Source organism: Synchiropus splendidus, chromosome 11 (genome assembly GCF_027744825.2).
Source record: "Synchiropus splendidus isolate RoL2022-P1 chromosome 11, RoL_Sspl_1.0, whole genome shotgun sequence".
Taxonomy (NCBI): domain Eukaryota; kingdom Metazoa; phylum Chordata; class Actinopteri; order Syngnathiformes; family Callionymidae; genus Synchiropus; species Synchiropus splendidus.
In genome coordinates, this window is record NC_071344.1 from 2,530,829 (window position 1) to 2,542,030 (window position 11,202).

General features: G+C 39.4%; 2 protein-coding genes across 2 annotated transcripts; both read right to left on the reverse strand.

Moving 5' to 3' along the window:
* Nucleotides 1–424: 424 nt before the first annotated feature.
* Nucleotides 425–2,191, reverse strand: tstd1 (thiosulfate sulfurtransferase like domain containing 1). The gene is made up of 4 exons (XM_053879583.1): nucleotides 2,047–2,191; nucleotides 1,353–1,478; nucleotides 1,105–1,267; nucleotides 425–634 (listed from the first exon to the last, which is right to left on the reverse strand). Exons 1-4 carry the CDS (start codon nucleotides 2,117–2,119, stop codon nucleotides 580–582), a joined length of 417 nt encoding a protein of 138 aa, XP_053735558.1. The 5' UTR covers nucleotides 2,120–2,191; the 3' UTR covers nucleotides 425–579.
* A 366-nt stretch (nucleotides 2,192–2,557) lies between these two features.
* Nucleotides 2,558–5,424, reverse strand: si:ch1073-303k11.2 (leucine-rich repeat neuronal protein 4). Its single transcript, XM_053879509.1, has 2 exons — nucleotides 5,312–5,424; nucleotides 2,558–4,021 (listed from the first exon to the last, which is right to left on the reverse strand). Exon 2 carries the CDS (start codon nucleotides 4,017–4,019, stop codon nucleotides 3,273–3,275), a length of 747 nt encoding a protein of 248 aa, XP_053735484.1. The 5' UTR covers nucleotides 4,020–4,021; nucleotides 5,312–5,424; the 3' UTR covers nucleotides 2,558–3,272.
* Nucleotides 5,425–11,202: the final 5,778 nt, after the last annotated feature.

The following is an 11,202-nucleotide window of genomic DNA, read 5'->3' on the forward strand; positions in this document are numbered from 1 at the left end:
TTTTCAAAGATTTTTGCCTTGACAATTGTGCTTTAATCCACTCCTGTCTTTTCCCTTTTGCAACCAAACAGATATACTGCCATGCTAAAAAAAACAAAACTTGTTTTCTTCCTTTTTTTCAGAAGTTGCAGACATTACATAACACAATATTGTTTTAAAATAACAGAACTTAACCCTGAAGCCACATTTAATTACTTAATTTAGACAATGTTTACGTCCAAATTCCTTTTGGACCTCCTTAGCTTGATGATCAATTTAAAAGATAAGCAAGTCAGCGGCAATAAAGCAGTCACATGCAACAGATGTAGTTGAGATGACTGAAACAAAGCAAGCTTGATCAAGCGTCCAACATAATGTGGACCATTAAATACAAATGAGATGGAAGAAATGCTTAATGTCTAAAACATTCAGATTGAATCACTCATGTCTTTAAAACACAGTTTTATTCATATTAAAATGCAGGCCTTTTATCGCCTTCATACGTAGTGGCCATGTAAACAAACAAAAGACGGACGCACATCAAACCACCCGAGCATCTTTCATGACTACAATCTATTAAATGAAATCCTTCTGCAAATGTCACTTTCCCTCTTTTGCGGACCACTCCTGGTATCCCCCTGCATAGTTGCAGGCACTGAAAAACAAAAGCAGAGATTCAGAAAGACAAAACACTTATTTCTGACATATTTTACATGGGTACGAAAGTTTCTCCTGAAATTAACAGTTACTGGACTTGGACTGTGGGGCAGAAATGCAAGATGTCAGTTTGCGTGTGCAAATTTGCCAGTGCAATTACCACCAATTTGACCTGATGAAATTCAATAATTCTACTTATTTCATAGATTTTGGTACAGTGGAATAGGACAGATGCAAGCTCAAAGAGAAGGACTTAGTGAGTGCAACCCTCCACCAAGTATCTTTGGTCTCAATGTTTTGTCATATCAACAGTTTACTTTTACTTAAGCGGTGGTCACTATGTAAAATTCATTTTTTTTGGTCATCATTTGTGGTCACACAGGGCTTCCCAACTAAGCATCTGACTCAGTATTGCACAACTATGAGCCCATTTAATAACCCATTTGTGTTTTGTGCATTAGCATTTACTTTTTGTATCCTTGTGCGATGGCCATGCTAGTTGCAGCTGCCCCTCTTTTGCCCATCTGGCAATGGAACACCAGATTTCTGGTATCCAATGGAGGCTTGTTCACTCCATATTTGGCAAGGAATTCTTCATTTGACAGTTGAAATGCTGCATCTACTGTATCAACTGAAAAGAAAAGTACAATAGCAAGGATTACATCTGCAATGAACCATCAGGATAATGCTATTAAAGATATGCAGAAGAAATTCACCTGGAATGTGAACAGATCCTGGAATACGTCCATTATTAACCTCCTTCTCCGAGCGGACATCAACCAGCAGCAGATCTTTTTTTCCCAGATCTGCCTTCAGGTCCTCGTAGGAGATTTCCCTGTTGCCTGGTGATGACACCACACACATTAAGAGGATCATTTTTTTTCTCCCCTTAAATAACAGCGTTACTACTTCAGTTCAATATAGGATTCAACCAAAACAACTTGTCAAACTGACCTACTCCAAGTGAAATAGATCAAGGTTAAAGTCAATACTTGGATATCAACTGAGTCATTTGTGTAACTACATGGTAACACTTTAAAAGGTTAATACCTACCATATCTAACCACATATTCTGAAAAGACCCGCGGATCATTTTTGAAACGTGCCAGGACCTAAAGTGAAACTGAACTGCAACAGGACCTGTTTGAAAACAGACCACGCTTCCGGAAGGGACATACTTCTCGATGCGGTACTGTAACACGACGTGCATATATTTTGATGAGTCATGCTAAGAAAAGCAGTGTCGTTGGAATACCACGCCCAAAGCATTTTTATAAAATAAACGTTTTATCTGAGATGGTTGTCAGAGCTACACAGTTACACAGAGTAACACAGGTGAACAAAAGCGTTCACATTCGTCACCTAAAGAAAAGCGTGGCTAACGTCAGGTGCATCGCAGACAGCGCTCACCTTTGCTCGCCATCCTGGACGCCTGAAGAAGTACACTAGCGGGTGACCTGTTGTTAAAAATGCGTGCAAACATCCTGGACCTCTTATCACGCGGGCCAGACTCGATTGGCTCAGACTCTTTGTTTGGGCGGGACAAATTTTGATTGGCGTAGAATTGAACAAATAGCATTATTCTTTCCCACCGACTACTCCGACTACTTCAAGATAACACAAGATGGACCATGTTCCTCAGATTCATTGTTGAACGACGAGACCTGCCTTAACCCTAAACCTGCACCTAAACGCACACCCAACCTTCATCTACTCTGATTACGTACTTCTTTACTGTATAGATAGAATAGATAGAATTGTAACGTCTTCTTGTAGTTTTACATGCTCATGTAAAAGATCATACATATATTTTTCTATATTATTAGATAGTAATAATAATAATAATAATAATAATAATAATAATAATAATAATAATAATAATGACTCCACACACATACACACGAATAGCACCATCATACAAAGGGATACAATGTACTTCTTTTGTTAAAATATGTTTTAATAAAAAATCGTTTTCTACAAATATAATACAAAAATAAATCACAAAAAAATCTATAAAAGTTAATTTGCCAGCAAACAAACCTGTACACTAAAAACAAAACGCTATGCTCACTGTTCTATATATACAAATGACTTGAAACATGAGTGAACTACTTCTCATCATATTACATCAGTCACGTCTTCAGTTCATGATTGAGTGGTTAGTAAGCCTCCCAAAATGTCTTTTCAGTGCTGCAGGGCGTGGATTCAGTTTCCTCCAATGGCTCACAATTCTCCAGTGGAGTATCTCGCCACGCTTGTAATTGTTCTTGCGGAGGTCTCGCAAGTCCACGTGTCGCTCTGGAACAGGAGGTTACTGAGAGTACATTTAAGGACACCCAGCACGGTTGAGCCCGGTCACCTGGTTCAAAGTTCAACATATCACTGCTGTCATGGCCCCTTTCACTGTAATCCTCATCAGCAAACCCTGAAATTCAAGTTAACATTCTCCAAAAGGAAACTGATGGAATGCTCATATCAATCACACTGCTTTTTCCCCTTTGTTCTTACCTTTGCCCATCCCTAAATAATGGTTTTCATAGACCAGTGAATGACTTCTATCTTTGAGAATTCATGAGAATATGGGAAAAAGAAAGCTGAGCCACGCCCAAAAAATAAAATTGAGCCAGTAATGTGGATCACGAAGTTTCCCCCATGCTGTACGAAGGGTTTCGCAGTCCATCGTCAGAGTCTCTCTTTGCCTTTTTGTTCATCCGAAGCTTCCATATGACCACAGATGCAATGACAAGGAGCAGTAAAAGCACAATTCCTCCCCCAATCACCCCTGCCATTACATTATAGTCTAAAGAGGAAGGAGTGTCGTAACGCATGCAAGAGAACTCTGATGCACCACTCTGGCCCGCACTGTTCACCGCCACCACGCAAACCTTGGTTCCTGATTCCAAAGTCCCCACCACACCTTTTCTTGACGTCGCAGGAAACTTCAAGTTCTCTCTTATGCCTTCAATCACAACTAAGTATTCAGTCACCACTGATGACGGTGCACACCAGTGGACCTCCACATTCCGGCTTCCACTGCTCACTTGTTGGAAGGAGTGGAGACGGGCTGAATGAGGTCGCTCGTTGGGCCCGCTCATTCCTGGACAGAGACACTTAGTCTGTTGAGCGAGAATATGGCAAGGCTGTTGATCCTCTGAGCAGGGGTCGTACGGACAGAGCCGAGTCTCCATTCTGCTTTTAGTAGTCCTTACAGTGACGGCTTTCACTTCTTCATCAAACTTGTCGTAGTCAGGGTCGTAGTCTGGCACGTTCAGGATTGGTGGGAAAGATGTGGTGAAAGCTTGAGCAAGGAGATGTGAGGTAAAGAGCGGCGACGCACTTAGAAATAGGAGAAGCATGTTGAGTTTTCTGGAGGATGACATCATCTCTGTAGATGGAAGCAGCAAAAATAAAGTCTGTGACGTACTGTTATCACCATGACAACGACAGAGGAAACAGTGTGACCAACCTTTCATATCTCAGAACAAAATAAGTTCAATAAATGTTGAAATACACAACAAAACCAAAATAAAAAAATGTACACTCCAAAAAAATCAAAAGGCAAAACATAACCCAATTGTAACCATATGAAATAAAAATTCTATCAAAAGAAATGATTTCTAATTAAATCATCATATGATGATTTATTAATATTGTATTTTACATAAAAACAAAAAGGGTCAAGTATAAAGAGCCCCAAACATGTAATTTTCAATTGAAGAACCAAATATTTTTAAACATGAAGTTTAAAAAACAAACCAGTAGACAGCATTCACAAGCATGGGACAGTATGGCATAACTGAATGAAGAATATATACATAACATACATGTTATAAAATATAAACTGCGGTAGATAAAGAAAAAAAGAAATGGCGTGAACAGTTTATCTGAGCTGAAGTTAAAGAACATGCGGCATGATTCAACTTCTAACCAGGGAGTTGTTTGTCTGTGCTGCTGTCATGTTTTCAGACTTGGATGTTACGTAATTCAATCCAAATTACAGTTCCTGTCATAAAGGCCAAAGCAAATTGCCTTGTAATAATAAAATACGATCCTATTTGAGAGAATAAAACGTTTATATTCCTTCCAAACACAAACGCACGTTTTATAGTTGTTTTGCTAAGCGTATAATTCTCATTTATCTGTCTTTAAATCTGAAATCTCACCTCAGTAACAAATCCATCGTTGATATTATGATCATGACAATTTGTTCTGCAGAAGTAAATCATGAACAAAATACTTTAGCACTCTTTCAAGGAAAAGATGGTTCTTTATCTATCCACTTTGCTGCTATCTGGGGCTTCTCACCCAGCAGACCAATAAGGGCTTATCTTGTCTTATATTATCTTTGGACAGATAAATGAGATCAGACTGATGAATGCACTGTTTAGATCAGAGAAATAATCTGTGTATACTCGAACCTGTCAGATGTACTAGTTTCCAAGCTGCAAACCATTTAAGGTAAATAAATCCTGAGTGCGGGTTGATTAACTGTTAGGGGCCCCCGTCACCACCTCCATTGTGTTTTGGCAGGCGGCCACAGTGTTACTGTGGAAACTGAAGTGCACATAACTTCATGACTGGTTCTAAAACATTGCTCTCTCTTCTGGTTTCATCTTTTAAATTCAGCACGTTTGTTGAGAATAAAAGCAGGTTGGGAAAAAAAGGTTGACTATACCTGAGTGATAAGTAGTTCAGGAGCGGCTTCTTTTCGTCCTCCTCTGGCCCTGGCTTCTCTCAGTATTAACTCTTCTGTTCTGAGCGTCTAAAGCTGTGGCTCCAGACTATCCTCCTCCCAACACCCCCACTTTCCACCCCAAGAGCACCTCCCTCTCCCCTCTCTCCACCATGCCCTGCTCCTGTCTTTCTTCACCCGTCTGCCTCTCTCACTTTCTCAACAGGGCTCCCAGCTATCCCGGTTCTTCTCATGGAATTTTTGTTTGCCCCTGTGTCCCATGCTTGGGGTTGGAGTGGGGGGGGGGCTGCCATGTGTGCTGGTGTTTGCTGCCCAGCATATTAAGCTGGTTTACATCTGCGGGTGGTTACAGGCTTCTACTTGTTGCTGTGCGTTTCCTAAAACTGTCGGTGTTTTCTTTAAAAAAAAATATGTTAAATACTTCCCGCTCATGGTGGAGGTGTTGTTGTGCAACACAAAGCAAATAAGATCAGTGTGTGCTTCTCAGGGTGTGGGGTAAAGAATGTGGCCCTGTGTATTTATTATCCCTCCACAACTAAACCCCCCATAGTTTTTGACATTGCAGCGGAACGATGACGGCCTTTCCGGCCCTTATGTGGGCCACCACCGGCAAAGTAGGCGATTCAGTACCCACGGTATCCAGAGCAGAGAGGCTGAGGCCAAAGCAATGTGGTCCCCCTGGCCGGGTAGAGTTTTTAATAAAAGCACATTTGATCTCCTATAATGCACCTGCAGCAAATGGGGGAGAGATTTGACTGGTCTGTTCTTAATGTGGTTATGTTGTGGGTCCGTACTGATAAAAGACTTTAATCGTGTAGAGCCATGGCTGAGTAGTCCATGCGATTAAAATACTTCAATAAATCTAATGGATATCAACCCATCACTTCCTTCATTTTCAGCCTATAAAATTCCATCTTCCTGCCTTGTAAAAAAATAACATGTAATCTTATGGCTCAATGTCTTTATACATAATTGTTAAAAACAATGAGTCAACAAGAATAAACAAAAATGTCAGCCTGTATTGAAGATTTTGGGTGACATCATTGAAAAGACTACTATACTGTGACCAGATGAAGTGGAATTTGAAACATTTCCATTTGTGGCTACTTCACAACATCACACATACCAGTATTATAATATAAGCAGTCTGTCATCAGTGTCGGCAATGACATCAAGATGGTTGTGGATAAATGCGAACACAAATTATATATATATATATATATGTATATATATACATATATATACACATACATTAAATATATACACATTAAATCACTGCAAAAAAATCCAAACAAAAATATCTGCTTTATTCAGAAATTCAGTAAACACATGCTGCTGAGTTATTTTCTGAACATTGTAGTGAGCAAGGATGAATCAAAGAACATTGAGAAAAGAGTTACGAATGTGGTGAGAACTTTGACATTCTAACCAACCATTCTTTTCTTTTGTCGTTTGTGGTTTTTAGTAATAAAGAGGTTTTTTTTTCCAACGAAAAGGGAGTGTGGAGGAGTGTGTTCATGAGAAATAACGTCTGTGACTTTGTTTGACGTAAATGTCTGTAATACTTCTCCTAAGACAACTTTTTCTCCTGAACATTTAAAAACAAGTTTGACAAAATGATAGTTTATTAAGAAAAGTCAAATTATACTGCACACAACAAAAATTACTGCTTACATGCTGCAGTATTTATAAATACAGGGGGACAGAAAGTTGATGACCAAACAAAATATATAACGGTGAATCAGAAAGTAAAACTGAGTCATACTTTGAAAAATTAAAAAAAGAATCAAATTAAAATTCTCTTCTCTTTCTCTTCTTGACCTCATTATTCATCATCGATGAATCTCAACGGTTGTCTTCCTCTTCATCTTTACTGTACTATACTTCCACTTCTAGCTCTTCGTCCAACATATTTTCTGTCTCTCCTCTCCATGTACCCAAACCAACCAAACTTTTCTAAAAGTGCGGTCTCTCTGACATACTTCCCAGTCACTCCCAATCAATTACAGTGCTGAAAAGAAAAGAAAAGGAAAAAAGAAGAAAATCACCAGCCTCAATAAGATGTCTCCTTGGGTTAGGAAGTTACAGATCTTCCTATCCTTTACATTTTCTTCTCTCCAGCAGATTGTTATGACTCTTCAGACAGACGTCTCCCCCAGCCCTGTGGAGTGCATGCCAGCGTCCGGACGGATGGTGGAGAGCAGCAACTTGCTGGTACAGGTAACAGCGACTTATCAGGTTAGTCATGCACTTCGCTCCTGAACATAATGTCTTGGCACATTTTGTGTTTACAGTATTCACAGTTTAGCATGTTTGCTTTTATGCTTAAGTTTCTTTATAAATGAGAACTAGTTCTCAAATGAACTACTACTGGTTAAGTAGAGGTTAAACAAATAATTGTTTTCAAAAACTTGATCGCTAAAAATTACGTTACTGACATAGCCCTCTTGTTTGATTCACGACAGTTTAGTCCATTGCAGAATAAATAAAAAATCTATAGAACAAAAATCATGATTAACATTTTCTGCTTAAACATATTCATATAGAAATTAGAAAAGCACTGGCACTTCAACCCACAATGTGGTTCAATCACTCAGTCATGTGACAAGATGAGCTGGTTGACAAATGAAAAACAAACGGGGAAACTTTTTTGAATCCAGAAGAACCTTGAGGACAACCCCAAAATCAGAGCACTTATAAGTCCAACAGTTTTATTGAAATATGTTCAACTGTCTGTTTTGAATCATTCCGTCTACAAACAAACAGGGCACTGATATATAATTGATGGAGGGGAACACAGCCTTCTCTTTGTTGAAAGAAATGGATGTATAAGTCATACATTATGTATCATACTGCACTTCAGAGCGCTTAAAAGTATGTTATTTTAGCTATTTAAGTGGTCCTTCACTTGTAATTCACTCCATTGTAGGTTTATGCATGTATTGTTTTCTGTACAATTGTTTATAAGATGGAAATTATCCAAGAGACTGATGGTTTTGTACAGAAACAAGAAGACAAGAAACTAATACATATTAAAACGACCCTCTTAATGTTTTCATCTTATGTTTCCACAACAGATGTATGTACATGTGTAAATGTATTAAACTTAAGATGATAAGAGTTTTGAGGCGTGGTATACATATAGTGATGAACACTATAAATATAATACTTTATTACTATAATACTATAATACTATAATATAATTTACTATAATACTTTAAATACATGATGTATCCACACTAAAAAAAGAGATCAGGAAGAAGGCCAAAATGAAACTCATCGTTACTCATCTGAGTTTTTTGTCACATATCTAAGTCAGAGAGGAAGAAGTGAAGATGGCTATAGGATAGAGAATGAATTGATACTGATCATGGTTGTTCATTTAACATGTTGATGAACCAGCCTGAAAAAAAGAAACTTTAATTCACAGGAACAATGTCTGCATCGTGTGATCCTTTTATACTTGCTCTGTTACTTAAGTTGCAGCCATGAATAAACTAACTGGATCTATAAACAAGGAAACTGGATACGAGAGGAATGTGAGCTGTTTACCGGAATGTTCAGTCTTACTTAACCTTTCTTATACAAATCTGCGGAGCACAAACACACTAACCGCCATACATTCAGTTGTGGAGTAGTGTGAGATTTTTGCTTAGCACCACTAACTCTGTGGACCATGAGGTCAAGACACAAGTCTGAAGTAAGTCACCTTTGACAGGCTGAGCTAGATAACCATCGGCATCCACGTTTCGCCTCTGATTCACTTGTTTTGGCTTCCATCCTTATCCCCGTCACACTTCTGATCATGACTCAGCAAGCTTGCTGCGGCTGTGTTCTCATGGGCTGGATCTCTTAGGAGACACATTTTATGCGGGCCTCGTTTCCAGCCGGCAGTTCGGAGCGCTGATTCTCTGAGGTCGAAAGGCCTCGGGGGAACAAAAGAAGCCGGAGTGAGTCATGGTACTTTCAGATAAAGAGCCAGTCTGCATGGAGTCACTCCCTTGCATGCGGAGCCTGTCAGTGCGTGTTGCTCGACTGCATCATCACAGAAGGTAGTGGAACTGTTTCACCTGTGCCAAAATCAACCTTAATATATTCAACAAAAGAGTTGGAACCACCCTGAATTCCCTCCCTAATTCATTTTCTTCTTTTAAAGAATGACAACTATCTGACTCAGTGAATGGTGGGAGTTGGACTTCCCACTCCTGTTCACCAATACCCCACCCCAAATCCACCGCTCTGTGGACTGCTGGTATTCCAATTAAAACAGGAAGCTCTACCCACTTTACCCCTGTGACCTTTGACACCTACTTCATCCGACTGGAAACCAAGAATCTGAGACAGAAAAGTTGTTTTCAGAAAGCAATGTCAAGGACAAAGTCCTGTGTGGCGCTGCTGCTGCTAATTGGAAGCAGGCATGTGTGTAATGACGCCCCGGTTACTGATGGAGAGACCTAACATTCCTGTAGTGCAAGGTGGTGACTCGCAAGCACACACTGTGATGAGAGGAAGGCTCGTACAACCGGGATCATAAATGCTTCCAGCTGGGTACGACGTTCTCAATGAATGTTGTCTGGGTGAATGGTTGCTGGCATGGTGATCTGTTCTGTTGCTGGGATTTGCTCCAGTTCTCCGCGACCCCATTGTGTAATAAGCAGACGACCATAAACTACTCCTAACAATAAGACTACACACAATGTTTTTTTTTTAGATAAAAAAAAAATCAACTCCAACCCTTACCATTTTTTCAAACCTTGATCAGGGTAGACTTACTGATGGCTTCAAAACAGATTGACAATTTAACCTATGAAGACAAGGAGATTAGATCGATGAGAAGACAATGACAATTGGAGCATAGTATTTAATCAGTATAAGCTCCAAACAAAAAGTGATAAAAATCTAACCTTCAGGTTGAAAAATAATTTAGTTGTGGAATGATGATGGCAGGATATCATGTTTCCCAGGCCTAGAGTGTTGTTCATCTGCCAGAATGACTGTAAATACAGGTCATAGTCCAAATTTAAACTGTGCACCACTGCATGTGCAGCTGGATCTCTATGGGATGTCATTCAACTTTACACCCACAGTAAGATCCATGTAGGGAGAGCAGCTGGAGCCAACATGAGTCCAAAAAGGCAGGGAACATCATTTGAGACTGTGACTTTCTTCAGAACATCTGTAACATATAAAATTAACCACTGCTCCTCAATCATTGACACTTTTTCCTTCTTAGTCTTCCTGCTTAGTCAGCATCATCGAGAATAAGCGCAGGAATTGGAACGTCAAAATGAATCATGTTCATAGCATCCGTGGGTTTTCTGAGGCAACAACTTCATGTCCGCTCATCAAAACAATTAAGAGAAAACAGCGTGCATGAATTAAACACAACAGCTTGTGTTTTAATTTTCTTCAGATGAGTCTCCTTATTTGTAAAAGACTTGGCGTTGTTTTGGGTGGGTTTCTGGGAGATGATAAATACATGAGAGAAGCTCAGTAATTTTGACAATTAAAACCAAATGGGAAGTCTGACCTTGAGAAGTCCACTACATGGTACTAGAGCGCCATCTAGCCGACATCCGTCGTTCTTAATATATTGAAAATGTCTGTCGGCGGTTCAGTGAAGCTGTTTGTAATAACGTTGTTCTTTTTGCTTGTTTGGTGTTTTCAATAATAAGAGTCCTAATGTATTGCAATATTAGTACTCCTTCACATTATTATTATAGTTATACTCTTGCTACATGTTCAGACGACGTTTCTTAATGTCATTGCTATTTGTTATTGCTTTAAGTGCAACATTTGTTTTGCCAGTATTCCTCACAGCATTGTCGTCTATCCTTGGAGGATTTCATGTGCGTGTCTAAAAAGGGGTACAA

Bases quoted from the DNA above. Each gene is read 5' to 3' on its own strand.
- si:ch1073-303k11.2 (XM_053879509.1), bottom strand. From the start codon at position 4,019: ATGATGTCATCCTCCAGAAAACTCAACATGCTTCTCCTATTTCTAAGT.
- tstd1 (XM_053879583.1), bottom strand. From the start codon at position 2,119: ATGTTTGCACGCATTTTTAACAACAGGTCACCCGCTAGTGTACTTCTT. The intron at 1,479-2,046 runs GTGAGCGCTGTC...TGTCATCACCAG, and splicing joins GTCCAGGATGGCGAGCAAAG to GCAACAGGGAAATCTCCTAC. The intron at 1,268-1,352 runs GTGAATTTCTTC...TTTTCTTTTCAG, and splicing joins AGGATCTGTTCACATTCCAG to TTGATACAGTAGATGCAGCA.